The 26,847-nt window shown below is 42.7% G+C and overlaps 1 protein-coding gene across 4 annotated transcripts in view; it reads left to right on the top strand.

Annotated features, from left to right (window-relative positions):
* Window positions 1-26,847, top strand: part of Wasf2 (WASP family member 2) — a 68,243-nt gene that overhangs the window by 20,017 nt on the left and 21,379 nt on the right. For 3 of the 4 annotated variants that reach the window (XM_048434113.3, XM_048434109.3, XM_048434112.3), the window contains one exon: window positions 23,246-23,418. In XM_048434113.3, coding sequence (XP_048290070.3) covers window positions 23,289-23,418 — 130 coding nt within the window. In that variant the 5' untranslated portion in view covers window positions 23,246-23,288. Of the gene's footprint in view, window positions 1-21,858; window positions 21,932-23,245; window positions 23,419-26,847 lie in introns of all 4 variants that reach the window. The other variant, XM_048434111.3, reaches the window with a different exon arrangement.

The following is a 26,847-nucleotide window of genomic DNA, read 5'->3' as shown; positions in this document are numbered from 1 at the left end:
GCACTCAAAAGGCAGGCAGAGGCAGGGCCAGCTAAGGCTCCACAGAAAAACTATCTCGGAAAAAAAGAAAAGAAAAGAGAGAGCCGTGACTCTTGACAATACTCAATATTCTTTCTCATTCTGCTTTCATACATTAGTAGGTTTTTCAGAATATAAAAACTGACATATATAAAACATACATGCCTAAGGCTGGCGATGTAGTTCAGTTGGTAGAGTGCTTGCCTAGCTTACATAAAAACCTGGGTTTGATTCCCAGCACTGCATAAACAAACGGGCATAGTGGCACTGTCTGTGATTCCAGTCTTCGGGGAGGCGGAGGCAAGAGGATAAAGAATTCAGGTCATCCTCCACTGCGCTGAGAGTTTGAGGCCAGCCTGGCAGTGTGAAGATAAACAAAAAACACCTAAAAATTACTACTCAGAGTAGTGTACTTTAACTGTGAAAAGAAGAGGCTTACCAGTGGCCGAAGCTGGCTTCGTACTGAGTGTGCTGCAGTTTTCCTGTTATGTTATGTAGATCCTGTCAGTCAATTAGAGTGCTTCTGCCTCAGTCTTTCACCCCTTCATGTAGTACATTCTCCACACTGCTGCCAAAGAGAGCTTTCTAAATGCAAATCTGATCATGTCACTCTCTGCCCTCAATTTTAAATAGCTCCCAGTAGCCTTTAGCAGACTCTAAGTGCTATAGCCTCACATGTAAGGCCTTCGTGTCTCAGTTTCTTTCTGCCTTGTTGCACTCGTCACTCATTATTTCTGTACTTCAGCCCCTCCAAGCTGCTTGCTCTTCCTGGAACATTGCTTCTGCACTTGCTTCTCTGTCCACCTGAAACTCACAAAGCTAAACTTACTTGTTATTGAAGATACCTTCCCTCTCCCTCCCATCTCCATAATCTCAGAATTCTAGACGTTGAGGTGAAAGATTCAGGAATTTGGGGTTTATGGTGGGCTTGGTGGTGTACACCTTTAATCCTAGCACTTGAGGCAGAGCCAGGTGGATCTCTGAGTTCAAGGCCAGGCTGGTCTACATATTGAGTCCAGGACAGCCAAAAGCTCCATAATTGTCCCTGTATCAAAAACTAGACAAACAAGAGAGGGAGAGGGAAGAATCTGAATTTAAAGCTTGAACCAGGTGTGGTAGCATGTGTCTGTAATCCTAGCACTTAGAGGCAGAGTCAGATAGGTAGTCAGTCTACATAGTAAATCTAGGCCAATTGGATACACAGTGAGTGAGACCCCGTGTGCTGGAAGCTGCTGGGTTTGATCCCTAGTACCACATTAAATGGGACTTGTTTTCTTGGATGTGGAGATAGAAAGATTCCATGTCATCCTTGGCTGTGTAGCAAATTCTAGGTCAGTCCTGGGTTACAGGAGATCCTTTTCCAACAACATAAATGCCCACAAAAAACTAAAACAGATGCTGTGTGTGGTAGCTTTAGTCCCAGCACTCAGGAGGCAGAGGCAGGTGGATCTCTGTGAGTTTGAGGCCAACCTGATCTACAGAGCGATTTGTAGGACAGCCAGAGCCACATAGTGAGACTTTGTCTAGAGAGAGAGAAGAGGGGAGGGGAGAGGAGAGAAGAGAAGCCTTGTCTCAAAAAACAGAACCTAAAGCAGGCTGTACACTTTGGGTTATGAAGTTGGTTCTCTCCCGCCATAGTGTTAGAGGAGCAGATGTCCAGATCTTATCCACATTCTTATCTTTGTGGGCGCTTCATTCGTTTGTTCAATTCCTGCAGTCTCTTGCTTCCTAATATGATTGCAGGTACTAGGATGAGTCGTATTATCAGCCTCAGAGAACCTCTTGGGTTACCAGGACAGCAAGTAAGTCAGTGTTGTAACTCAGTAATGTCTGATTAGGACAAGGTAGACCTAAGCCTGGTGCTACAAGCCTGTAGTCATACGTACCCAGAAAGCTGAGGTCAGATTGGTAGATGGAGTTCAGACTAGCCTGGGCAACTTGACCTCCCCCCCCCCCCGCTTTTTTTTTTTCCAAGACAGGATTTTTCTGTAGTTTTTGGAGCCAGTCCTGGAACTAGCTCTTGTAGACCAGGCTGGCCTTGAACTCACAGAGATCCACCACCTGCCTCTGTCTCTCGAGTGCTGGGATTAAAGGTGTGCACCTCCACTGCCTGGCCCTTGACCCTATCTTGAAAGAGAAAACAGCTGAGAGTGTAGCCAGGGATAGTGTACTTGCCATGTGCTTAGAAGGCCCTAGGTTTAACCTCTAATTCGAAGAAAAAGAGAACCAGTAGGACATGAGGAGCGGAGGACGTCAGTGTCCTTGTCAAGGCCTGTGGAGATGCTTCACTGGTGCTCAGCCTCAGAAGACCTCAGAAGCTGGCAGCAGTGCTGTGTGAGGAGATGGTGCAGCTGGGTGGACAGTGGCATGGTCGTGTGAGCCGTGTAGGGCAGCTGTGCTGTGATATTTGCTGCTTTCAGATAAAGCCGGTATTATTGATAATTTCATTCTCCCTATGTTAGATGACAATAGGGTCTCACTGCATAGCCCGGGCTGCCTAGAGCTTGCTGAGTAGACCAGGCTAGGCTTGCACTTGCAGTGACTCTCTAGTCTGTGCCTTCCAAGTGCAGGATAAAAGGCATGAGCCATTTCAGCTATCCTACTATTGTCTCTTTAGTAACTGTGCTCTATGATATTTTATTTCTTCAGTTTGTTCATTTTATAGTTTGTTCATTTATAATTCATATATTTGGAGCTCTCTTATCTTTAGATGATTCTCTCTGAGCACTGTGTCAAATCCTACATCCAGGCATTGTAGAATGGATGATGCATAGCTTTTAGGGCTGCTTGAAAAGACTTAAGTGACCTTCAGAGGCTAATGTCAGGCCTCCATGTCAGTGTCACGGCAACTCATGCATGCACGGAGAGTGAAAAGGGAACTTAATTATGGAGGAGGGGAATTGTAGCCCTGCTTGAATGGGTAGTTGGAAGTCCTGGGTCCGCCCCTTAGCCTCAGAAAAGGGCTTTCTTAACATTTCCTGCCAAGAGGTCATAGGGAGAGCCCACATAAATACCACCCTCCCTTAGCGATGTGCGAGCCTGTCTTATTTTACTTCTACAGGTGCAGAATAGGCTCACCAAACAGTGTTCTGATCTCCATTGAACAGAATTTGGCATCTTATTGTCCTGCACAGAATCAATCCCTTTAAAGTATTTTAGGTCAGCAGGCATTTAAAGACACCTTTTTAACTTTCAAGAGCTGCCTAATAAGATATATTTTGGACAGAAATACCAGTGTTATCAAGATGAAACTTGAGTCATTGAAATTTTAAATGGGGCTTAGTTTCAGCTGCTCATGCACCTTTTATCTGTGAAATGACTTTTTGTAGTGTTTTAATGATGCTGTCCTCTGGAGCACTGTGGTCATCATCAGATATCAAGACCTCTTTACACCCACTAGCTTTCGGTAACTGGTAAGAATCTATTATAGGGCCCAGAGTGATGGCTCAGCAGTTAAGAGCACTGGCTGCTCTTGCAGAGGTCCTGAGTTCAATTCCCAACAACCACATGGTGGCTTACAGCCATCTATGGTGGAATCTGATGCCCTCTTCTGGCATAAAGTCGATGGAGCTTTCATATACATTAAAAAAACTATTATGGTAATTTAACTGAGTCCATGTGTAGAGGTCAGAGGACAATTTGCAAGACTCAGTTTTTGTGGCTGGGAAGGTGGCTCATCAGTTAATAGCTCTTGGTGTTCTTTTGGAGGATCTGGGTTCAGTTCTTAACACCTACACAGTGGCTTACGGCTGTCTGTTGTAAGATTCCAGCAGATCTGAAGCCCTCTTCTGGCCTCTGCAAGCACCAGGCACATATACGGTACACACATACATGAAGGTAATATACTCATATACAGAAAATTTTAAAAAAAGAGAGAGAGCTGGTTATTTTCTCCTACCATGTGGGGGGTCAGATTATCAGGTTTGGTAGCAAGCCATCTTCATCTACTGATCCATCTCTCCAGCCCTTAAACTTTTTAAAATAGGGTCTCATATAGCTCAGGCTGGCTTCGAACTCTTGGTCATTTCACCTTCGCCTTCTGGAAGCCTGGATTACAGGTGTGAGCCACAACGTTTGACCCAGGATTAGACTTTCTTTTTGTGTGTGTGTATGATCCTCTTTCCTCTGTTCTAATTGATGTTCTTTGAAAGTATCCGAGCCCACTTTCAAAGCAGTTCATAGAGGCTTAGCGATACAATTTATTTATTGTTGCTTAATGGAAAAGAGTAAAAACCAAGAACCATATGGCTGCTCAGAGAAAACGTGATAATGGCAAACCCGAGGGTCTAGAGCCCAGAGAATAAGAAGAGTGCCTGGGGTGGTCCCAGACAGCTGGCGAGCACAGAGTAGGAGTCCAGACAGAGAACGCGGAGCACTGAGCTGTCACATTCTGATAAGAGATTTTTTTTTGGATTATCTTTTCAAGTAAAATTTTTGTGGTGATTGGAATACAACACAGTTTATCTTTTGGCTTTTTGTCCCACTTACACATTGGAATTTTGCACAGACATAATTCATGGCAGGTAGGAAATATCAGTTAAGTTTGGGCAGGTAGGATATACCTAGGCCTGTCTGAGGGAGTGAACTGTTCCTGACAAAACTGTCCGTGGGTAAAACTAACAACACCCAGTAAAGTACAGCTTTACACAGATACACATGTGTTTTAGACATCCTTTTACATTTTTCTAGAGCCAAAGGTTAATTTAAAATATTAATGTTGAAAAGATTAATTTAAGATATTAAATCTACTAGGCAAGAATACATGTACATACTGTGATTACTTCCTTTTTTACAATTAAAGTAATTGGATTGTATTTAATGAGCTATTTACATTTGGTAATTTAAAAAGACATCTTTTCAGTATGCCCTGTAAGAGATCAGGGAAAACTCATTTCTGATATTAGTGTCTTGATTTGGGCTAAAACAACTGTTTTTAGGAAAGTTGCAAGAATATTATTTTAAAATATACATATGTAGTTTAAGAATTACCCACAAGAATATGTTTTTATTTATTGTTTTAAAATAAGATGAGAGATTAGATGCTTTTTAGAAGTCCCTGGTGAAAAGATGTGACAAGTTGAGCAGTGGACAAAGACGGAAGCCTAAAGTGACTCTCTGAAACCCGCAGATAAAAGTAGCCAGCAGCAGTGACAGGGCCCGAGTGCCTCACTATCTGAAACAGGGGGCTGTTATTATTTATTTTGAAAAGCAGTGCATCTGAACGTGTCATCTGAGGTGTTGAGAGTGGAAGATGGGAAGCCCCTGAGCAGCTGGCTAAAATTGGGTGCATGTTATTCTCATTAGCACTGCTTTCGTTCTAGGATGAGAGTGTCAGGAAGCTCTCCTGTGCAAGCATGCAGTCTGAGTTTTAAAGGAGAAGATTCTAGTCTGGGTTTGGGGCACTTATGTTCTGCAATGAGAAACTTGAGCATGTTTGTCTAGCTGTTGGTTGTATGTAGTTTGTGAGGGGTTGGTGGTGTGTTAGCAGAAGATCGTGAATTTGTACACAGATAGACATGGATTTCTTCTCATTCTTTATTTTTTTGGTTTCTCAAGACAAGGTTTCTTTGTGTAGTCCTGGCTCTCCTAGAACCCACTCTGTAGATCAGTCTGGCCTCAAATTCAGAGAGTCACCTGCCTCTGCCTCCCAAGTTCTGAATTAAAGGCGTGCACCACCACCCTCTGGTGGACCTGGGATTCTTTCTTTATTTTTTTCCCCCTCTGTTTTTGTTTTTAGCCCAGGCTGGTGACAGCTCCAGATCCTTCTGCCTACAGGTCTCCATACTGGGCTTATCGTTATAAACCATGTAGCTGGCTCTGGATTTGAGATTAAAAGCTGTCTGCCTGGACTGGTTATGGTCGTCAGTCCTTCAGTCTTAGCACTTGAGACTGGAGGGCAGAGCTAGGCAAATCTGTGAGCTCCAGGCCAGGCAAGGCTACACAGTGAGACCATGTCCAGCACCAAAACAATCAAACAACCAAAATTCTGTTTCTCCTGGGAGATATGAGTGGCAAATGTGAGCAATGCACCATAACACGCATGCGCAAATGTTAATAGTGAAGCCTCTTGGCTTGCATGCTGACTAAAACTATCCATCTTGAAAATGCTTAGCCCAGCAATGATGGCACATGGTGGGAGGCGGAAACAGGCAGATCTCTGAGTTTGAGACTAGACTGGTCTATGGAGCAAGTTCAGTATAGCCAGGGCTACACAGAAACCCTGTCTCAAAATCAAAAACAAATAATTAATTTAAATTAAAATGTTTGTATGATTTTAAGTTATAAAACTACTCAGAATTTTAGTTTTCTTATCTTTAAAATCTGAATATTGTTTTCCTTGCAGGATTATTTTTGAGAGTTTGAGATACTCAAGAAAATGTGAGTCAGGTTGGTTTCTCCTGCTTGTAGCAAGTTGGGAGGCGTAGAATGGAAGATTGTTGCAAATTTGAAGGCTAACTGAGCTATAGTATCAGACCTTGACTCTAAAGTCAAAAAAGCAAAAGAAAAGAAAAAGAAAAAAAGACCTACTTTAATATATGGCACATTTTATAGATCTAACAAATTTTTATTGTTCAAACACTATATACTGGACTTGTAACCCCTGCAATCCCAGCAGCAAGTGGCCCAGTCAGGAGTATTGTTATGAATTCATAGCTAGCCTGGTCTATAAAGCAAAACCCTCTCTCTTAAACAAACAAAACAAAACAAAACAAAAATCCGAGCCTAATAGAAGCAAACACACTTTCTGCTGGGTTTATATGCATACCTGTAACTGTACCACTAAATAAGCTGAGGTTGTAGGGTTATGGATTCAGACTTTGTCTGAAAATGGAGGAGAGATCCCATTCTTGCCTTCAATTAGCTGTCAGGTTTAGAGGCGTTTTGTTTTTCAGTTGCAGCACTCAAAATTCCAAGGCATAATATATATGCTTGAATATATCACGCTCCTAAATTCTCTTTAACAGTACCTCTTTATGATGGGAACATGGCAGAACTAGAGTGGAAATCATTCGTGCCTTAAACAGGAAGCACAGGTCTATGATACCGAGAAAAGGGAAATAGAAATGAGTCCTTGTTGTCTGATGTTTTACTCTTTTGGCTTTTTGAGGGGCCCACCACCCAGCTCCCAAATAAATTACATATAGATTCTTGTTCTTTTTTTATAATTACTTGGCCTTAGCTTGTCTTGTTTCTTGCCAGCTTTTCTTAGCTTAAATTATCCCAACTACCTTTTGCCTCTGGGCTTTTATCTTTCTCTATTTCTGTATACATTTCTTTACTTCTTTCTCCATGACTGGCTGGGTGGCTGCCCCTAATAGTCTCCTCTTCTTTTCCCTGTTTCTCCTTCTGTTTATTCTCTCTGCCTGCCAGTCCCGCCTATCCTTGCTCCTACCTCACTATTGATTGTTCAGCTATTTACTAGACCAGTAGGTGTCTTACTTATGTCTTCCTTCCTTCCTTCCTTCCTTCCTTCCTTCATTCCTTCCTTCCTTCCTTCCTTTCTTCCTTCCTTCCTTCCTTCCTTCCTTCATTGGTTTTTCAAGACAGGGTTTCTCTGTGTAGCTTTGGAGCCTGTCCTAGAACTCGCTTTGTAGACCAGGCTGGCCTCGAACTCACAGCGATCTATCTGCCTCTGCCTCCTGAGTGCTGGGATTAAAGGTCACCACAGCCAGGCCCATCAGGTGTTTTAGACAGGCAAACAATCACAGATTCACAGAGTTAAACAAATGCAGCATAAACAAAAGGAACACACGTTAAAATAATATTCCCCAACAAATTCTGATTATTCTGTAAATTCAGATGCATTTTCTGAGCCAAGGGGAGAGATCTAAAGCAAAAACAAGGTTTTGCTGTACTAAGGAGACAGTGACTGTAGTTTAAGGGAAGTTAAGGTAACTGGGAGCCATGCACAGAATCTGTTAAAACAATCTTTTTTGTTTCTTCCTTTTTTCTCTTGAGACAGGGTTGACTGTTCTAGAACAAGCTCTGTAGACCAAACTGTCCTCAAACCCAGAGATCTGGCTGCCTCTGCCTCCCAAGTGCTGGGATTAAAGGAGTGCACCATCATCGCCAAGTCAGAACAATCTTTGTAGGGTTCACTTGGGACTTTGCTGACCATGTATGCTTATGTAAGGCCATTTGTGAAATAGTAACCAGGAAGCTATAAACAAAATTGTTCCCAGACTTATTAGCCAGTGTATAGTTCGTGTGACCTACTGGGGGCATGAAGTGGAGCTCCCAGAAGGGCCCTATCTTAGTACTGGGGATAGAATATCTTGAAAGACTACCCTAGTCCTAGCCTAACCAAGTTGAAAGATATTCTTCAGAATAAAAACTTAATTGGCTAAAAGGCCAACACTCTGAAAAGACTGCCATGTTGGGTTCTCAGCATTGAAAAACCACTATGTCTAGTGTCCAACCAAAGTTATGCAGGGGCTGGAGCTCCATACTTAAGAGCGCTGGTTGGCTACTTTTCCAGAGGTTCCAGGTTCAATGCCCAGGACCCACATGGTGACTCACAGCTTCCTGTAACCCCAGCTCCAGGGTATCTGGTACCCTCTTCTGGCCTCCTTGGGCACTAGACACAAATGTGGTGCACAGACACACATTGCAAGAACTCAAAATAAATTTTAAAAACATACACACAAAATAAATGTTTTAAAAATAAGTTACAATACACACATTGTAGAAAATGGATGAAGCTGTAGGTTATCATGTTAAACAAGTCAATTCAGAAAGACATGCCATATTTTCTCTCATATGTAGAATCTAGATTTAAAGTATGTGTGTGTAGCATAGTTTAGTTGGTAGAGAGTTTGCATGAGGCCCTGGTTTCAGTTCTCAGCATCCTTTTAAAAAATTTATTTATTTTTATCTTATATGCATTTTTATTTTCCCTATATGTATGTCTGTGTGAGGGTATCAGATCTTGGAATTACAGACAGTTGCTAACTACCATGTGGGTGCTGGGAATTGAGCACAAGTCCTCTGGGAGAACAGTCAGTGCTCTTAACCACTGATCAACTCTCCACCCCATTCTCTGCATTCTTAAGCTATGCAAATTCAATGCCAGCCTGGGATAAATTAGATAAAAAACAAAGCTTAAAAAAAAAGTGGCCGTCTGGTTGTGGCACATACTGGTAGGATTTGCTCAAGGAGGCAGGCGGATCTCAGACTTTATGGCCCGCCTGTTCTACACAGTGAGTTCCAGGACTCAGACAGAGATGGTTTAACGTGATGGCACTGAGTAGGACCTTGTTTCATAATAAAAGGTAAGCTGAATGGGTGGTGCATGCCTTTAAGTCGGCACTTGGGAGGCAGAGACTGGCAAATCTTTATGAATTTGAGGTCAGTTTTGTCTGCATAGGGAGGTCCAGGCCAGCCTGGATCTCCTAAGGATCTACTAAGCAAGATCCTGTCTCAAAACAAACAAAAATCAGCCGGACAGTGGTGATGCACGTCTTTAATCCCAGCACTTGGGAGGCAGAGGCAGGTGGATCTCTGTGAGTTAGAGGCCAATCTGGTCTGCAGAGCTAGTTCCAGGACAGCTAGAGCTGTTAAGCAGAGAAACCCTGTCTCAGGAAAAAAAACAAAAATACCTAAAAAGTCAAATTAAAAAGTAACAAGAAGGCTAGGTATATAATTTAGTGGTAGTACTCTTGCCTAGCAAGCAAATGCTCCTAGGTTCAATCCCCAGTACCACAAGAGAAAAAACAGAGGAGAAATGATAAATTAGCAAACAGCAATATTAAGACAGCTATTATTAATCCTAGCACTTGGGAGGTACAGGCAGGAAGATCAGGAGTTTAAAAGTCATGTTTAGTTACATAAAGAGTTAAAGGCTACCCTGGGTTACGTAAAGTCTTGTCTCAAAAAACAAAAAACAAAAAACAAAAAAACCCCTTCAAACCTGTATTTTTATGTGTATGGGTGTTGTACCTACATGTATTTCTGTGCACCATGTACATGCCTGGTGCTCTTAGAGGCTAGAATAGGGTATTGGATTCCTTGTAATTGGAATTACAGATGAGTATGAAATGCCATATGGGTGCTAGGACTCAAAACTAGGGTCTTCTGAAAGTGCAGCCAGTGGTTTTAACTGCTGGGCTATCTCTCCAGCCCACATAGCAGCTTCTGAATGGAGAACTTTTAGATGTCATTTTATAACCAGACAGTAGTGCCGCACACCTTTACTCCCAGCATTTGGGAGGCAGAGGCAGGTGGATACCTGTGAGTTTGAGGCCAGCCTGTTCTACAGAACGATTTCCAGGAAATCTAGGTCTGTTAACAGAGAAACCCTGTCTCAGTGGGTGGGGAGAATCTTCTCTATCTTCTCATCTATAATAAATGTATCAGTGATTATTTTTTAAAGATGTATCTATTTAGTTTATGTGCATTGGTGTTTGCCTGCATGTATATCTGTGTGACGGTCGGATCCCCTGGAACTAGAGTTAACAGACAGTTGTGAGCTGCTATATGAGTTCTGGGAATTGAACTCAGGTCCTCTGGAAAGAGCAGCCAGTGCTCTTAATCACTGAGTCATCTCTCCAGCCCCAAATGAAGCATTTTAAAAAGTTTTTTAATGTATGTATGTGTGTGTGTGTGTATCCTTTATGTGCGGCAGAGCCCGTGAAGGCCAGAAAAGGGTATAGAATCCCTGGAGCTAAATTTTATGGGAGGTTGTGAGCCTTCTTACATGGGTGTTGGGTTCTCTAGAATAGCAGCCATATTTTTCTTTCCAGCCCCATATTTCATGCATTCTTTTATGTGTACTTTTGGCCACATTTTATTGTTTGTTGACTCATGATGCATTTTGCCATAAGTAACCTCATATTTGAAGTTCCCTGAAATAGTTACTTCCCATATTTTTCATAATTAATTTTAGTATGAAGTTCAAAGCTGTTGTCTAATGTATTACCTCTACTTGTTTGTTTTTGCTTTTTAAGTCAGGGTCAGCCTCTCATGTGCTATAACTATAGGAACACACTATTATGTCTACCCAGTTCCCTCTTTCTTTATTTTTATTTCTTTAAGATTTTTATACTTATTCGTTCATAATTGTCTTTGTGTTTGGGCACACATATAGAGGTCAGAGGATAACTTTTGGGACTTGGGTATCTCTTTTCATGGTGATTCCAGGTTTCAAATTCACATTATCAGACTTGGTGATAAGAGTCATTACCAGATGAGCCATAGTGTTGGTCTCAGTTAATTAGTTAATTATGTGCCTGTGTATATGTATATGCATTTGAGTACAGGTATCCTCACAAACTATAAAATGTTGTTGGGTCCTTTGGTGCTTTAATTACAAGGAGTCATGAGCTGCCAAGTGTGGGTGTTGGGAACCAAACATGGGTCCTCTGCAAGAACAGTAAGTGCTCTTAACCATTGAGCCATCTCTTTAGCTAGGGAAGCTAGCCATTCTTACACTGCCCAGTTACTCCTGTCTACTACTGCTGTCGTCTCAGCGGCCTATTCCGTGTCATACAGTATGTTTTGTTTTTTTGAGATAAATTTTCATTGTGTTATCCTGGCTGGCTTGGAATTCTCTGTGTAGATTTCTGGCCAAAAACTCCGAGATCTACCTGACTCTGCCTCCTGAATGTGAGGATCAAAGGCATGAACCACTCCATCTGGCTATAATTGTGTGTGTGTGTGTGTGTGTGCATTTATATTCATGTGGAAAAGTATACGTGCACTTGTGTGCACATAGAGGCCAAAGGACAGCCTCAAGTATACTACCCTTCTCCTTCCTTGTTCCTCCTCTCTTTCTTTGAAGCTCACCATTAGGCCAAACTGGGTGACCAATTAGCCCCAGGGAATCCTGCTGTTTCTACCTTCCTATCACTAGGCTATCACTGGGGCGCAGGCTGCACTGTAACACCAGGCTTATATGTGAGTGCTGGTGACTGAGCTTTCTCCCTAGCCCTGCTTCATGTGTTGTATAACTGTTTTCTTTTTTTCTTTTTCTTTTTTTTTTAAATACACTTACCACATTTTATTTGGGTGTGTTTATGTGTGTGTGTACAAGTACATTTATTTGCATGTGTGTATATATGTGTGTGTGTGTATAAGTGCATCTTTGTAGTACTTTTATGTCAACACAAGCTGGAGTCATCTGGGAAGTGGGCGCCTCACTTGAGGAACTGCCTCTATCAGATTGGCCTGTGGGCATGTCTGTGGGACATTTTTTTGATTGTTAAATGATGTAGAAGGGCCCAGCCCATTGTGGGTGATGCCATCCCTGGGCATGAGGTTCTGGGTATATAAGAAACTAGCTAGGAACCCTTTAATCCAAGAACTCTGGAGGCAAAAGCAAGTGGATCTCTGTGAGTTTGAGGCCAGCCTGATCTCCATAGTGAGTTCCAGGACAGCCAAAATTTTTCATGAAAATCTTAGAGAATACGAATTTATCAGGTTAGGAAACAGAGTGAAAGGTTCAACCAAAAGGTTAGACTTGCAGTTTAAGCCAAAGCTAAAATGTGGCGGAGTGTGGTGGGAATGGAGTGAATCACCACAGACACACACACACACATGCACATGCATTCACAAACACACACACACATGCACGTTCACACACACACACATGCACGTACACACACACCTGACTCTTAAGGTTCTTGTTCTTGCAGCTTTGCCCCAGTGTTATTAGGTCTGGTTACTTCCTAGTAAACTGAGGGCAGAAAGGTATTTATTTTTTCCTCTGCTCTTAGAATCGCTATGCTTTGAGTGGTGACTAGACCTTATGCGGGGAAGTAGATGTACAGCTGCCCTTTGTTGACTCTTAGTCAGTTGCTGGCAGCTTCGCTGTTTGTGACAGATGAATATGTGACACTTCTTCAGGAATGAGTTCTTGTTGCAGCTGGCAGAATGGAATCATTGATATGGACTTGCATGGCAGGTTGCTCCATAGTTCTGCTCCCTGTTGCTCAGCTGTAGCTGTGATTGCTAGGTCTCCCCCCGCTCCTGGTGTACAGTCGCATCTCAAGGCTGCTGCATCTGCTTGCTCCATGACCACACGGTATGTTTGTGTATTGCCTAAGCTGTCAGCAAAACATTTTGCTGAATTTCCTTTTTGGTTGTTGCCTGCAACCTTTTCCGTGGCCTTTCTCAGTTGTGTAAAGTCAGTTACTTTTTTGACTGTTCATGTCCAGAGAGGGAGCAGTTATTGCATAGAGAAGTTTGAAATACAAAGTGAGACAGAGGTTAAAGTGAGTGCTTAGATAGTGGATGAGAGGAGATTCAGTGCCTGATGAGCAGTTCCGCCCTGATTAGCTCCTTCCCTCTAGTTTTGCATGCCCCCACACCTTATCCACCAGTGGGCACTTCAGCGTCTTGTCTGTCAGGAGTTTGGCCCCTACCATCTTCACTGCCACTTGCGTGAACCGAGGTAGAAAGGTTATATTTTAGTCCCACCCTCTCTATCTCTGAAGTGGGAAGTGAGATGAGTCCTGTGTAAACACCAGCTGTGACTGGAGATGTCAAAAAGTTGGTAGAGTGCCTACCTAATATGCTCAAGACTCTGGGTTCGATCCCCAGCACCACCAGACCCAGTGACATGCTTACAATCCAGGAATCTGGGAGGTGGAGGCAGGCAGATTAGAAGTTTGGGTCGTTCTCACTTCTGTCTCCCCAGTGCTGAGATTGCAAGAGCTCTGGCCCCACCTCTCTTGTGTGTCTGTGGGGGAGCTCAGATCCTCAAGCTTGAGCTTTATAACTAAGCCATCTTCCCACTTTCCTCCCTACAGGCATGTGATGGATTTTGATCATATTCACCTCCCTGTACCCTTTCTTATTCCTCTCCCACTTGAATTGATTGCCTTCCTGTTTTTAATTAGTTATCCTACTGTTTTAATATCTTACTTTTTTTTCCCCCAACTGAAGCATGACATCAAATTTCTTTAACCCCAGCATTCGGAAGGTAGAAGCAGGAGGATCTCCATGAGTTTGAGGCTAGCTTCGTCTATATAGTGAGCTTCAGGCCAGCCAAGAATTATGTAGAGAGAGAAAAACCCTGTCTCAAAAAAAAAATTGTTTTTGCATTTATTTATTTTGGATGGGTGAGTGGGTGGGGACTTGTGCGTGCCATGGCACACATGTGGAGGTGTCTGCGGGTTTAGCCCCCAGCTCAGATAGTAGATATGCTGTTCCAGTTTCAGTTGCTGTGTATTCAACAGCATTCCATACCATTTCCTTCTCCCTCTGGAAGCATTCTTTCTTTTTTCCTTTTTTTTTTTTTAATTTGGTTTTTGAGACAGAGTTTCTCTATGTAGCTCTGTGTAGTCCTAGAACTCAGTCTGTAGACCAAGCTGGCCTTAAACTCACAGAAATCTGCCTGTTTCTACTTCCTGGGTGCTGGGCTTAAAGGCATGTGCCACCACTGCTTGGTGCTTTCTTTATTAAACAGTGTTCCCTGAGCCTTGCTGGGAGTCTCATGTGAGTTAATGTTTAAGTGATGAAAGAAATCTGATCGCTACGAGTGTTAGGAAAAAGACTTCGTTGATGAGGGAAATTATTTATAGTATGTATTTATTTAATTAAAACTGATTTGTGGCCTGGCATAGTAGTGCATAACTTTAATCCTAGCACTCAGGGCAGAGGCAGGTGAATGTCTGTGAGTTCAGGTAAGCCTGGTCGACATAGTGGGTTCCAGACCAGCCAAGGTCAGCATCTAAGGGTCTCACACAGAGCAAAAAAAAAGGTGCTAATTTAGGTGATGTGTAGCTTTAAGTATTTCATACCACACCATTTGACAATATGGATTTTACTGGAAATTAACATTAGTTAGGAAAGTAAACTGAACTTTGTAACTGAGAATCATTTTGATGTTCAGTGTCTCTGTAAAAGGGAACTGGGCCAAAATGGGGATATGAGAAATGCTCTATGATCAGAACCTTTTGCAATTAATAAAAAATAAAAGAAGTGAGAGAAATTCTTTTTCCATAGCTGAGAATACAAGTCTCTATCCCATATAGCATCTCCTGAACATTTTTTTAGGGTACACTACAACTAAACTAACCAGACAAACTAAAATTTTTTTCTTAATTTCCAGTCATCATTAGATTAAGAACTGGGATCCAGGTTTTTAACTCACAATTTCAGTGTATTATCTTTTGGGATACAAGGTGAATCCTATTTTTCTGAAAATAAAGTCTAATTTTATTATGAGAAAATTCACTTATGAGAAAATTTCTAGAAGAAATTAATTTTGAAGAAGAAGGTAATCCCCAGTTTTAGTTTTGAGAACACAGCTATGATGAAGGTGAAGATGAGAGGTGGAGTCACCCCAAGACTGGTGGAAAGTTCTGGAATTACCAAAGATGATCTTTGGTGGATTTACAGTGTGCTCAGGCATATGCTAGTGAGATTTAGGAGTTGTTTCCTAGGTGGTGTCTCAGACAAGTTAAAAGATAGGAAACTTCTTTACATTGACTGCATATAGGCCAGAGGTCATCCATCCCTCTATCGAGTGGGAGATTTCTCTTAGTTTTGGATCACAAGCTCCCTTGCTTTGTGTTTACAGTCATGTTTTCTCTGTCCTCTGCAGGACATTTCTGTCCTGCCATCTCTTTTGGACGTTGTTTTAGTGACCTAACCTGATTTGTCAGTAATGCCTCCTGTTTGGAAAGAGTAGTTATATTTGTCAGTTCAGCTCCACCCTGTGTTTCAGCAGGAAGTGGGTGTATGCTTAAGCCTTTGAGGAAGCTTTCTTCCTTGACCTTGCTGCGTGATAGTGAGGACTGCTGTGTCAACAGTTGTGGTGCTTTTAAGATTGTGTGTGTGTGTGTGTGTGTGTGTGTGTGTGCATGCATATATATGAGTGCACACTCATGCAGTTACAGGCAGTTGTGAATCATCTCATGTGGGTGCTGGGAATCAAACTTAGGTCTTTTGGAAGACAACCACTAAGCCATCTCTCCAGCCCATTGTCATATTTTAGATGTTTTATTGTGCCAGCTGTGTACTATCGTAAGACTATTGTCTACCAACTTAAAGTCAGATGCTTATTTGTTTTTTCAATAAACTTTGGTTTTGGAAGGGAAGGTGTTGAAGTGGGTCTTGTAACAAGGTCTTAGGTAGCCAAGGACAGCCTTGAATTCTTACCTCTACTTTCTGAGTGCTGAGAGTACAGTCCTGTGTCCACATTCAGCTAATAAAGCATAGTAAATCTGATTGAAAAGATTTAAACATTTTAAACAAGGAAATTTGCCTTTTGCGAGAGGTAACTACAAAGTAAATATCTTATTTGCCCCTTTCAGAACACTGTGGACTGTGGGAAAAGTAGAAGTGAAAGCAGAAGTCCTGGTTGCCTCACACAGGATCCCCACATGTCTTGTCCCCTGACTGCTGACCAGGACCAAGGACTGATTCAAAGAGGAACTGTCTTGAGAAGCGTTTCCTTGTGATGGTTGTGGTTGTGGCTCACTATACTTGACTTTTGGATGTGCCTGTAGAACTCTCTAGGTGTTGTCAGTGACCTTGGCTCTCAAAGCAGCATTGTTTGTTTGTTTGTTTATCATATCAGCTCAAAAGGACTGGCAGTAATTAACAGGAGTTCAGAGTATGGAATACAACTGCTGCTTCCTCTTCCTCTCACACGGAGCATTCTTCTGCCCCTAACCTCTGCATCTCGTGGAAGATCAGAAAGCAGATCTGGACTGACCAAATGTGATATGTAAATATTCCATGGTAAAGCCAGGTGAAGCTGGCGCACGCCTTTAATCCCAGCACTCTGGAGGCAGAGGCAGGTGGATCTCTGTGAGTTCGAAGCCAGCCTGGTCTACAAGAGCTAGTTCCAAGATAGGCTCCAAAAACTACAGAGAAACCCTGCCTCGAAAAACAAAAAACAAACAAACAAAAAAATTCCATGGTATTCTCTAGTGTGCACACTTGAAGTGTCTCCCTGTTTGAGGGAGATCTTGGAAGGCTTTCTCTCCAGTTTCACTTTCAAAATATAAATTCTATCATGGTGTCAATATCCGAACTGCTTTTGGTACACTGCCAATCCAGGCTAGGGAGGGATGGATGGATGGATGGGTGAGATTTTTTTTATTTGTGGTTGGACTTACTCCCCTAAACTGAAACTTGCTAGGGGTAGATATAGGGATAGCTTCTAGATCCGTCCTGAATATCTGGAACTGGTCCAGAGCTACCTTTTTCTTTGGGACTTCTTCAGGTATTATTTTGTTCTCTCAGATTGGTCTGCGACTCTCCTAGAGTATAAGTAGCTTAACCCCTGTATTCTCTTTAGAATACACCGCATTCTCTAGACTCGTCTTACCTGGTTTAGAACACAAGTGGATGTTGACCAGGTATGGAGGTTAGAACAACTGAGAAGCAAATCCAGACATTCTCAAAATCAGAGATCTATGGGGAGTAGGGGTTGGTGGGACAGGGTCTTGCTATATAGCCCTGGCAGGCCTACCATTACTGTGTTGCCCAGGCTGACCTTGAGTTCTCCTTTATCCCTGCCACCTCAATCTCCCCTGGAAATTGGCGTGTACATGTCTGGCCTTGAAAATTTCTCAAAGATCCTTTGTCTTAGTTCTTTATTTTGTAGTTGAAGAGGAGACTGAAACCTACAGAATTTCAACGTGTGTGTGTGTGTGTGTGGTGATGGGGATTAAACCTAGTGCCTTAGGTACGTGCTATACAAGTGCTTTAACACTTTACCACCGAGATATATCCCCAACCCACATCTTTGAGAGCGTTTTTGGGCTTTCTAGCAGGGGAGTGCAGCTCATATAGTCCTGTGCTTATCTATGTGGTAGGAGGGAGGGACAGGCGTGAGGCTGTGATGGAGTAAGGGGACACCTGCCCAGCCAGCCTGATCAGTCAGATCACCCTGGCAATCAGTGGGGAGACAGACAGATGTCTCAGCCAGACTGCCCTCACATCCTGCATCCTTGACTTAGGTGCACCATAGATGTTATCCAGTTTGACCTCTCAGTTCCCTTTCCTCCTTCCCTTTTGTGAAGCTGGGGATGAAACATATTTTAATTAAAAAAAAAAAGTACGTGTATGAGGGTTTTCCCTGCATATATGTCTGTGCCCTTCAGGTGTGCCTGGTGCCTTTAGGGGACAGAAGCAAGCATCAGATCCCTTAGAACCAGAGTTATAGATGATTAGGAGCCGCCACGTGGGTTATGGGAGTTGAACTCAAGTCCTCTGAAAGAGCTGCTGCTTTGCTCTTAACTGCTGAACCATCTCTCCAGCCCCCAAGTTTTTGTTTTTAATTATGTATGAGGGTGTAGGTGGGTATGTGCATATGTATATATGTGCATATAGATGCCCACGAAGTCTAGAAAAGGGTGTTAGAGCTCCTGGATCTGGAGTTGCAGGTGATTTTGAGCCCCCTGATGTGGATGCTGAGAACAATTCAAAGACCGCACATGAGCAGTGCATGTGCTCAACCTCTAAGCCATCCCTCCAGCCCAGCCTTGTATGTGTTATTCCAAGCTCCTCCCAATTCCTTCTCATAGTCTAGGAATTCCTCCCTCAGCATGCCTGACAGCTGGTCATCCAAAGGCTGAAAGATCATAATTTTATCAAAAGAGTACTCATATATAGAGTAGCTCTAGTTATAAAGAACTAGATAAATTGAAATTTATTTCTCTGTAACTTTTATATTTTTGACAGTTCTAATTCACTTTTTATGTAACAGCTCTCAAGATAAGACCTTCTCACATCCCCAGCACCCATGTAAAAGAGCTAAAGTATGGTCATGTATACCTGTAACCCCAGCGATGAGGGGGTGGGGACAGGATCCTGATGCTCACTGGCCAGCCAGTCTAGTCACAACAGTAGGCTTCAGGTTTGATGAAACACTGTCTCTGGGTACTAAGACATAGAGGAGAGCAATAAGGGAGGATACCTGGTGCCCTGCTTTAGCATCTTTTTATACACTTGTACACTTACTTGTGTATCACACAAACACCTCCACAATAAAGGAAAAATCATATATGACTGGAAAGGACATTTACTGTTTCCATTAAAAACAGGGTATTTCACTCTTTCCTGTATTTACAACTTTAGCTTTTTTTTTTTGGTTTTTTTAAATGATGTTGGGGTTAAAACCCAGGGTCTAGTGCATGCTGGCCAAGTGTTCCACCTTTGAGCTCTATCCCCAGCCCTCATATATTTTTCCTGACCAAGAACCACTTTTTTGGGTCTCCTTATTTTGTTTACATTTCTCTCTAGCACTAGCATTTAAGGTTTTAATGACACCTTTTACTGAAGGAGCGTACATGTTATCACTCTGTTACTATGACTGCTCCAAACAGTATAGAAAGAGCAACAGGTAGGACTAATGGGCTAGACTCACTCCTGCAACCTCTCTGGCTTCTCAGTTCATAAGTGCTAGCTGGGGTGTGATGGGTCTCTGAGTCTACTCTCTTGATCCTGTGAAGTTTCTCAGTTCATCTCTACCTCCAGTCTTCTGCCTGCGTAGCCTTTGTCCTTATATTAGAATGATCTGTCTAAAATGCAGATTAGAACCTTCGTCTCAGATGTTCTTTAAAACCCAGTGTTCTCCCAGTTCCCCAGTGTAGCAGGACTTCTGTGCTGGAGGAGCCTCCGTAACTAGATTTCCACAAGAGAAGGGAGAAGGGGGAAGCCCGATGCCGTGGGCACCTGTTGTGTGTGAGATGTTAACTTCTCCGGGGCATCTACAGTGGCACTCCTTATGTACAGTCTTGAGGAAAATTGAGAAAACAGTCGCTCTAATCATTTCCTTTGTTCTGTGCTTCAGATGAGGAGCGCAGTTGTGAGAGACTGGAGGAGAGCGCTGCATTTCTGGAGGCCTGAGGGTATAGCTGGGGCGGCTTCAGGGGAAAACCCATCAAGTTCATTCAAGTCTAGGGTTTCATCTTTAAATTTTTTATATGAATGCTGCATTCAACTATGTAATATGTCCATGGTTTAAAGTGTTTTAAAATATTTATCAATGGATAGGATTCATTCAGTGGGAAGATTTGCCTAGGATCTGTGAAACTACAAATAACTGTCCCCTTGCTGTAAGCTCTATAGAGGGAATTTTAGATAGATTTTTCAGTGTCTATAGAAAAATTGTTGAAGATCACAATTATGAGATATCAGAGTCAAGAGACCAACCCATGAATGTCCTAACTCCAAAACCCATGCATTTTCTTTTTTCTTTTCTTCTTTTTTGGTTCTTTTCGAGACAATGAATGTTTCTCTGTATAACCGTCCTTGCTATCCTGGAACTTATTTTGTAGACCAGGCTGGCCTTGAATTCACTGAGATCCACCTGCCTCTGCTTCCTGAGTGCTGGAATCAAAGGTGTGCAGTTTTCCATGTATTTTCTAAAGGCTGAAATCTGTTTACCATTTCTACATTTATCATCATTCAAATGTAGAATTTTTTTTCTTTTGTCAAATTACTAGTGTGGCTCAGAGTATGCGTAATTTTATGCTTCTTAGATAGAAGACAACCAATCCTTGATTATCTAGAAGAAAAATCAGCAGTTAGTATAGGTAATTCGATATAGCAGACAATCTTGTCTCTTTTTGATGCTTCTGAAACATGCCCCCCCTCGCACTCCCAGATTTATTTTTATTTTAAGTATGTGGGTGTTTTGCCTGCATGTGTGTCTGTGCACTATGTGAGTACAATGTCCTCAAAAGCCAAAGACAGCATCAGATCCCCTGGAACTAGCGTTACAGTTGGTTGTGAATCACTGTGTGCTGGGGTTAGAACCCATGTCCTCTGGAAGAGCAGCCAGTGCTCTTAACTGCTGAGCCTTATTACAAGCGCAAAAAGTTTTTTCTGTTTGTTTGGAAACAGTCTTTCTGTTTAGCTTTGCCTGTCCCGAACTTGTCTATAGATCAGGGAGACCCCAACTCAGATGTTACCTGCCTTGCCTCCGAAGTGCTGAGATTAAAGGCATGGAACACCCAGTCAAAAGAACCATCATTTAAAAGAAATAGCAGACCTGCTTTTCTGATTGTTTGATGGATATTAGCATAATTTTTCTCTTACTCTGTCCTTTTTTATTTATTTACTTACTTTTGTTTTTTTTCGAGACAAGGTTTCTCTCTATATCCCTGGCTGTCCTGGAATTCACCCTGGCCTTGAATTCAGAGATCCACCTGCCTCTGCCTCCTGAGTGCTGGGATTAAAGGTGTGTGCCACCAATGCATTAAGTGCTCTCAGCCACGGCACCATGGTCTCTCTAGCCCCAGAAGTTGGTTCTTGGCAGCATGTGGATCCTGGGGTTGAATTTAGGCTGTCATGCTTGGCAGCACGTATTCACTCACTCAGCCATTGCACTGGCTCAACTGTGTTTAACTCCTGCCTCATTTCCTGTTATAGGTTCTTTTTACCATGGTTTAGTTTCATTAATCAACATGTGTTATTGAGTGTAAGTGTGCATCTTTGTACCTGATACCATTTGCTTTAAGTAAAGATGGAAAGAGTTAAACTTGAAAGTCTGAAGTTTGGGTTAAAAACCTGGTGGGTCAAAGGATCTTAATAGAGATATGGAATGAAGTCATTTCCTAAGACAGTGGACAAATATTCAGGAAACACCTCTGCACCCCAAAGATAGGAACAGCTGCCACACAGTGACCGTTAGGGGGGTTCAAAGTTAGAAGCAAACAGCTGGTTCTTTTAGTCCCTAGGCTGTTGCTGCTGGTGACAGGAAATCTTGTTCCCCAGGCTGCTGGCTTCCTGTTTTATTTTTACTTGTAGAAGATCAGAATGTCCATAACAAGGAGCAGCCTGTTCCAGAGGGTCCCACTGCCTCTGTGTATTTGATAGTTTGGGGTTTTTGTTTTGTTTTGGTGAAATAATATGTGGGTTTTCTTTTAATCTCTGCAGTAATTAGCTTGCTGTAAGCATTTTGTATCCGCAAACAACTGTCTGGTGATGAGCTGGTGTTTTAGGATTTGAAGTGAGTAAACCTGACTCTTCCTTTTCCTCCTCTTCTTCTTAGGAATTTATGGTTGAGGAGTTTCTGTAGTTGCCTCTCTTTGTGCCTTTTCATTTGATGTGAATTTTCCATTTCCCCTTGCACAAAAGCTGTTAAGACATTTTAAATTTCTTTATATTTTCCTAAGATATGAAAGCAAGGCCTATCCGCTGTGACTTGACTGCTCTGATCATAATGTAGGAATTTGGTAAATCTAAATAGTAGCTCCATGTGAGCCTGAAGTGCTGGCCTGTCAGGTAGACATCTTGGGAAAGGGCTCAGCTACCAGGATGAGAAAGAGTAATGGGAAGGTTTCTGCATCTGTTCCAGACACGCTGCAGGTCTTGGTCCAGGTGTTATAGAATTCAGTAGAGGAACATTGAGTGGACGAGAGGGCCAGGGAGTCTTAAAACACAGGTGGTTCAACATCCTGGTTGACGTATTGAACATGTAAATTTTTTCTTGATTTTCCTTCGTTCTGTCAATTTACAGACTAAATTTTGGTAGTGTTCATAGATCCTGGCAGCCAGTATTTAGTTGTATGTTACCAGTCATCATTCTAGAGAAGTTACATACAGAGGCTTATCTGTGGAATCACTGTTTGCAGCTGAATTAATTGTGGAGATTATCAGATGAAGGTGAGAAAGGCTGCCTTTGTTTTTTTCTTTTTTTTTTTTAAATTTTTCCTCGAGAAAAGGAACTCATGTAGTTGAGTCTGGCCTTGGACTCTCTATTTAGCTGAGAATGACTGTGAACTTTTCATACTCCTGCTTCTTATGTGCACCACCGTGTCTAGTTCAGGCCATGTTGGGGTTGGGGCTCAAACCTGGGGTCTCATACATGCTAGGTAAGTACCATGGTTGCATCCCTTGCCATAGAAGAATGTTTTTGAACCTTGTAACTGGTAGCCTAGAATCTGATCTGTATTGGCTGCGGATACCCCAAGGATAGCATCTGTACCACTCACTGTCTTGTACCTGCTATTTTCTGACCCTGCCTCTTTGTCTGGAGGGCTCTCATTGGCTAGAGCAGTAATTGCTACTTGAAGGTTTCATTACCTCCATGATGTCACCAGTTCAGAATTTCTAAACTTAAAGCAAGACTCTTTAGTAACGCTTGAAAAGGTGAGATGCTTAAACCAGAAGGCAGACAGGGGAGTAAAGATTGAACAAACAAAACAACAGCAAAACTGTTTAGATCATAGCAGTACTGAAAAGGGAAAGGAGAAGACTCAACATGGCCCAGTGTGCCTGGGATCTGTGGTTGAGTACTGTTTTCCTGTTATTTCTTTTTAAGGTTGTTTTTCATCATTGAGAACATTGCCTGAAGCAGGTCCACCATGCCGTTAGTAACCAGGAACATCGAGCCAAGGCACCTGTGCCGTCAGACGTTGCCTAGCGATACAAGCGAGCTGGAATGCAGGACCAACATCACCCTGGCAAATGTCATCCGACAGCTGGGCAGCCTGAGTGAGTGCCTTGGAGAGCCTGTGCTTTGCCCTCAGGGGTCGTTGGTGCTCTTTATTTAGTTTCCCTCTCCTCCATGTTCCTATTTCTCCCCATCTGCCTTCCCTAGGTGATGTGAAAATATATCCCCTGCTCTCTCCTCAAAGAAAGGCTCTTTTCTTGTTCATCTTCTTCCCCTCTGTAGTCTCGTCATCTGCCACAACCGTCTAGGTCCTCCCTTCCCCTCCACCTGCTTCAAAAAGCATGTGAGGGAAGGGTGGCATGCAGGGGCTGCAGCAGAAACTGCAGATGCAGTGACAGAGCAGAAATTCTCCCTGTGCAGTGGGAGGTTCAGAGCAGCATCTTGGGTCAAGGAATGCTCCTGTAATTAGACGATCTGTTCCGCGGAGCCTGACTTTGTTGAAGCCTCACACGTGCCAGTGGTCTATCTACCCAGCACCCCATCGTGATCTTCCCAAAGGATGCACTCATAGAGATTCTGGCTGACGTGTCTACCCTGGTACACATTTAATTGTGCTGCAAGCCCCCAGGTCCAAGATCAGGGTACAAATTGCTTCTGCAGTCTCTGGAGTATTAAGAGTTCTGCAAGCTGTGTGAACACACAGTGACACAAATGGTAGCTGGAGCCATTCTTCTCTAGGAGGAAAACAGGAATTAGCCCAGTCTGTTCAGAGTTGAGCTAAATCCATAGATAGATCGATAGATCGATAGATCGATAGATCGATAGATCGATAGATAGATAGATCGATAGATCGATAGATAGATAGATAGATAGAGGCTAAATTAATGAGACTACCTTGGGTGGGGTATTTGCATGTAGTTTGGATGATTCCATTCTGAATCAAGCTGACATTTGCTTGAAGCTGAGGTATGGAAAAGGCAGATGCTTGGACTAGCCCTGCATTTGTCTAGTGCTGTCCCAGCTCCCATCAGCACCTCTGTTGAAATGCCACTTTAGTGATCTTCTTTAGCAAAGGCATTTCTTGCAAATTATCTCCAACACTCACTGCGCCTAGTGGCGGCAAAAAATATCAGAAAGCCTGGATTCTCCTGCATAGTGATATGCCCTACCTTTAAAGTAGGAACCCAAGGAGACACAGCTCTGTGACCAGATGATGTATGGAGTCTGAGACCCCGAAACTTTCAGCTAGCACAGGGCCTGTCTCAGTTGACCCAAGGCTTAGTGAGCCCTGGATGGGGCATCATGGAGAAGGAACCTGTTGCCACTGCCTGCCTTATACAAAGACACCAGCAGCAGCGCAGCAGCACTGCAGCAGCACTGCAGCACAGGAAAGCTGCAGAGCCTCACTGCTTCCTTCTCCACAGGACAGAGATCAGCCACTCAGCAGGAGTCCTGCCCCCTCTCAGATGGTTTTCCAGCACTGGTGGAGGCTGTTGTGAACTTTCCCACTTGTGATTAAACCATTTCTATCTTGGAGGCTGATCTGAGGGCCAGGGTCAGCTTTTACCTAAGGAAACAAGAGTTCATCACATTAGGGTGCTAACTGACCCTTTATTCATCCAACGAACATGGATTGAATATATTTTATATGTTGGATATTGTAAAGATACAGAAACAAGAAGAGAGGCCCCTGATTTCCAGGAGCTCATAATCTACCGAAAGAGACAGGAAGAGCTAAGTTTTGAGGGGACAGTGGAGAGAACTTGAGAGGGGAACTTATACTTGTTGATTGCCTGTTTTATGCCAGTTCTCAGTTAAATGTTGAATAATTTCATTTAATATCACCAAATACTCCTACACATCTAGGAAGTTATAGTCCCATTTTTCAGATGAACAAATGAAAGCTCAGAGACATGAAATAACTTTCCTGAAGAAAAGTCAGTAAGACTCAAGGTACTCATTTATTACTTATTTTTGTATTTACTTATCTTAAGGCTCAAACCCAGAGCCCTATGCATTCCAAGCATTGCTCTGCCACAGAGTTACATCGCCAGCCCTAAAAGTGAATATTTAAACTTAGCAAAGAGTTATTTGCTCTGTCACAAATTCTGTTCCTACCAGTTGTGTCCTGATTCGGGACTTTGTTGACTTAGCCTAAAATATTTTTAATTAAATTGAATTAATTATTTAACTTATTTTTTGAGATAGGGTTTCACTATGTAGCTCAGACTAGCTTCAAATTTGTGACCCTCCTGCCTTAGCTCTGGAGTGCTAATATTATAGCTGCCCTGTGAAGTCTCAGGTGAACTACTGCCCAAGCCTCCCTCTGGCCTCCTTTCTTTCAGTGTCTGCTTAGATATGTCCTGTAACCAGCAGTGATATGCCTAAAACATACATCTCACTTTTTCCTTCTGTAATTCTGAACTTTGAAATTTTTTTGTTTAGAGACAGGCTGTCACTATGTAGCTCAAGCTGACTTAGAACTGTGTGACCCAGGCTGGCCTTGAGCCTCCCAAATGCTGCCACCATTCCTGTTTCTAATTTGGAATTTTTTTGTTTATTATTGAGATAAGGAAGATAACCTCTTCCTCCAGGGGAGGAGTGGGGGGGGGGATATAAGGTACAACATCAACTTCTCAAGCGCTGGGAGTCAGGTAGAAGGTATACAGCAGACTCAACACTGGGGAAAAAGCTTATAAACCCTCCCAGCACCCAGGCATTCTGATCCATTGACAGTTGACATGGCATGGTTGTTCCTCATTGGCTAGGGACGATCAGTACCTCTGACAGCGCCTGTGGCTAGGCATGATCAGGACCTCTTGAGAGCACTGGGCAATCTCTAGGTTTACTCCTTTTGGTCTGATAGGCCTTAACTTCCTACTTATCCACCCTTTTTATTTATTACGTGGGTGCTCAGCGGGAGTCATAGCTCTTTGCTCAGACCTTGTTGACCCTGCCTCAGGAAGGCTCAGCAACTGAACTGTGCCTGTCTTAGGTTGTCCTGCCAAACAAGCTCTTACCGTCTTTGACTGCCATCCCTAAAAAAGCATACATTCCTGGGGAGCTGCCAGGATTAGGGAAATAGGCAGTAGCCATTTGAATTACAAATAACCAAGCATGGTGCTGGGTGGTGGTATCTCATGCCTTTAATCCCAGCATGCAGAAGGCAGAGGCAGGCAGATCTCTGTGAGTTCAAGGCCTGCCTGGTCTATGGAGCTAGTTCCAGGACAGGCACCAAAGCTACACAGAGTAACCTGTCTCGAAAAACAAACAAACAAAATACAAACACACATACACACGTACACACACACACACACCAGAGGACTACAAGAGAGCCATTAACACCTGAAAAGTCACCTTAGTTTCTGTCCCCTGCTGTTGGATCTGCCATAGACATTTAGAGAGAATAAGAATTAACAATAACACCCCACCAATTAATGCATGTCTGAGCATCCAAGAAGGATCCGATAGCCTTTTTATATTATGCCAAACTTTTTTTTAAGTGAGGAATTATTTTTAATCATTATTTA

This window comes from Myodes glareolus, chromosome 3, assembly GCF_982192425.1.
Source record: "Myodes glareolus chromosome 3, mMyoGla1.1, whole genome shotgun sequence".
Taxonomy (NCBI): domain Eukaryota; kingdom Metazoa; phylum Chordata; class Mammalia; order Rodentia; family Cricetidae; genus Myodes; species Myodes glareolus.
Note: the sequence above shows the minus strand (reverse complement) of the source record. Positions and strands in the feature narration are given on the sequence as shown.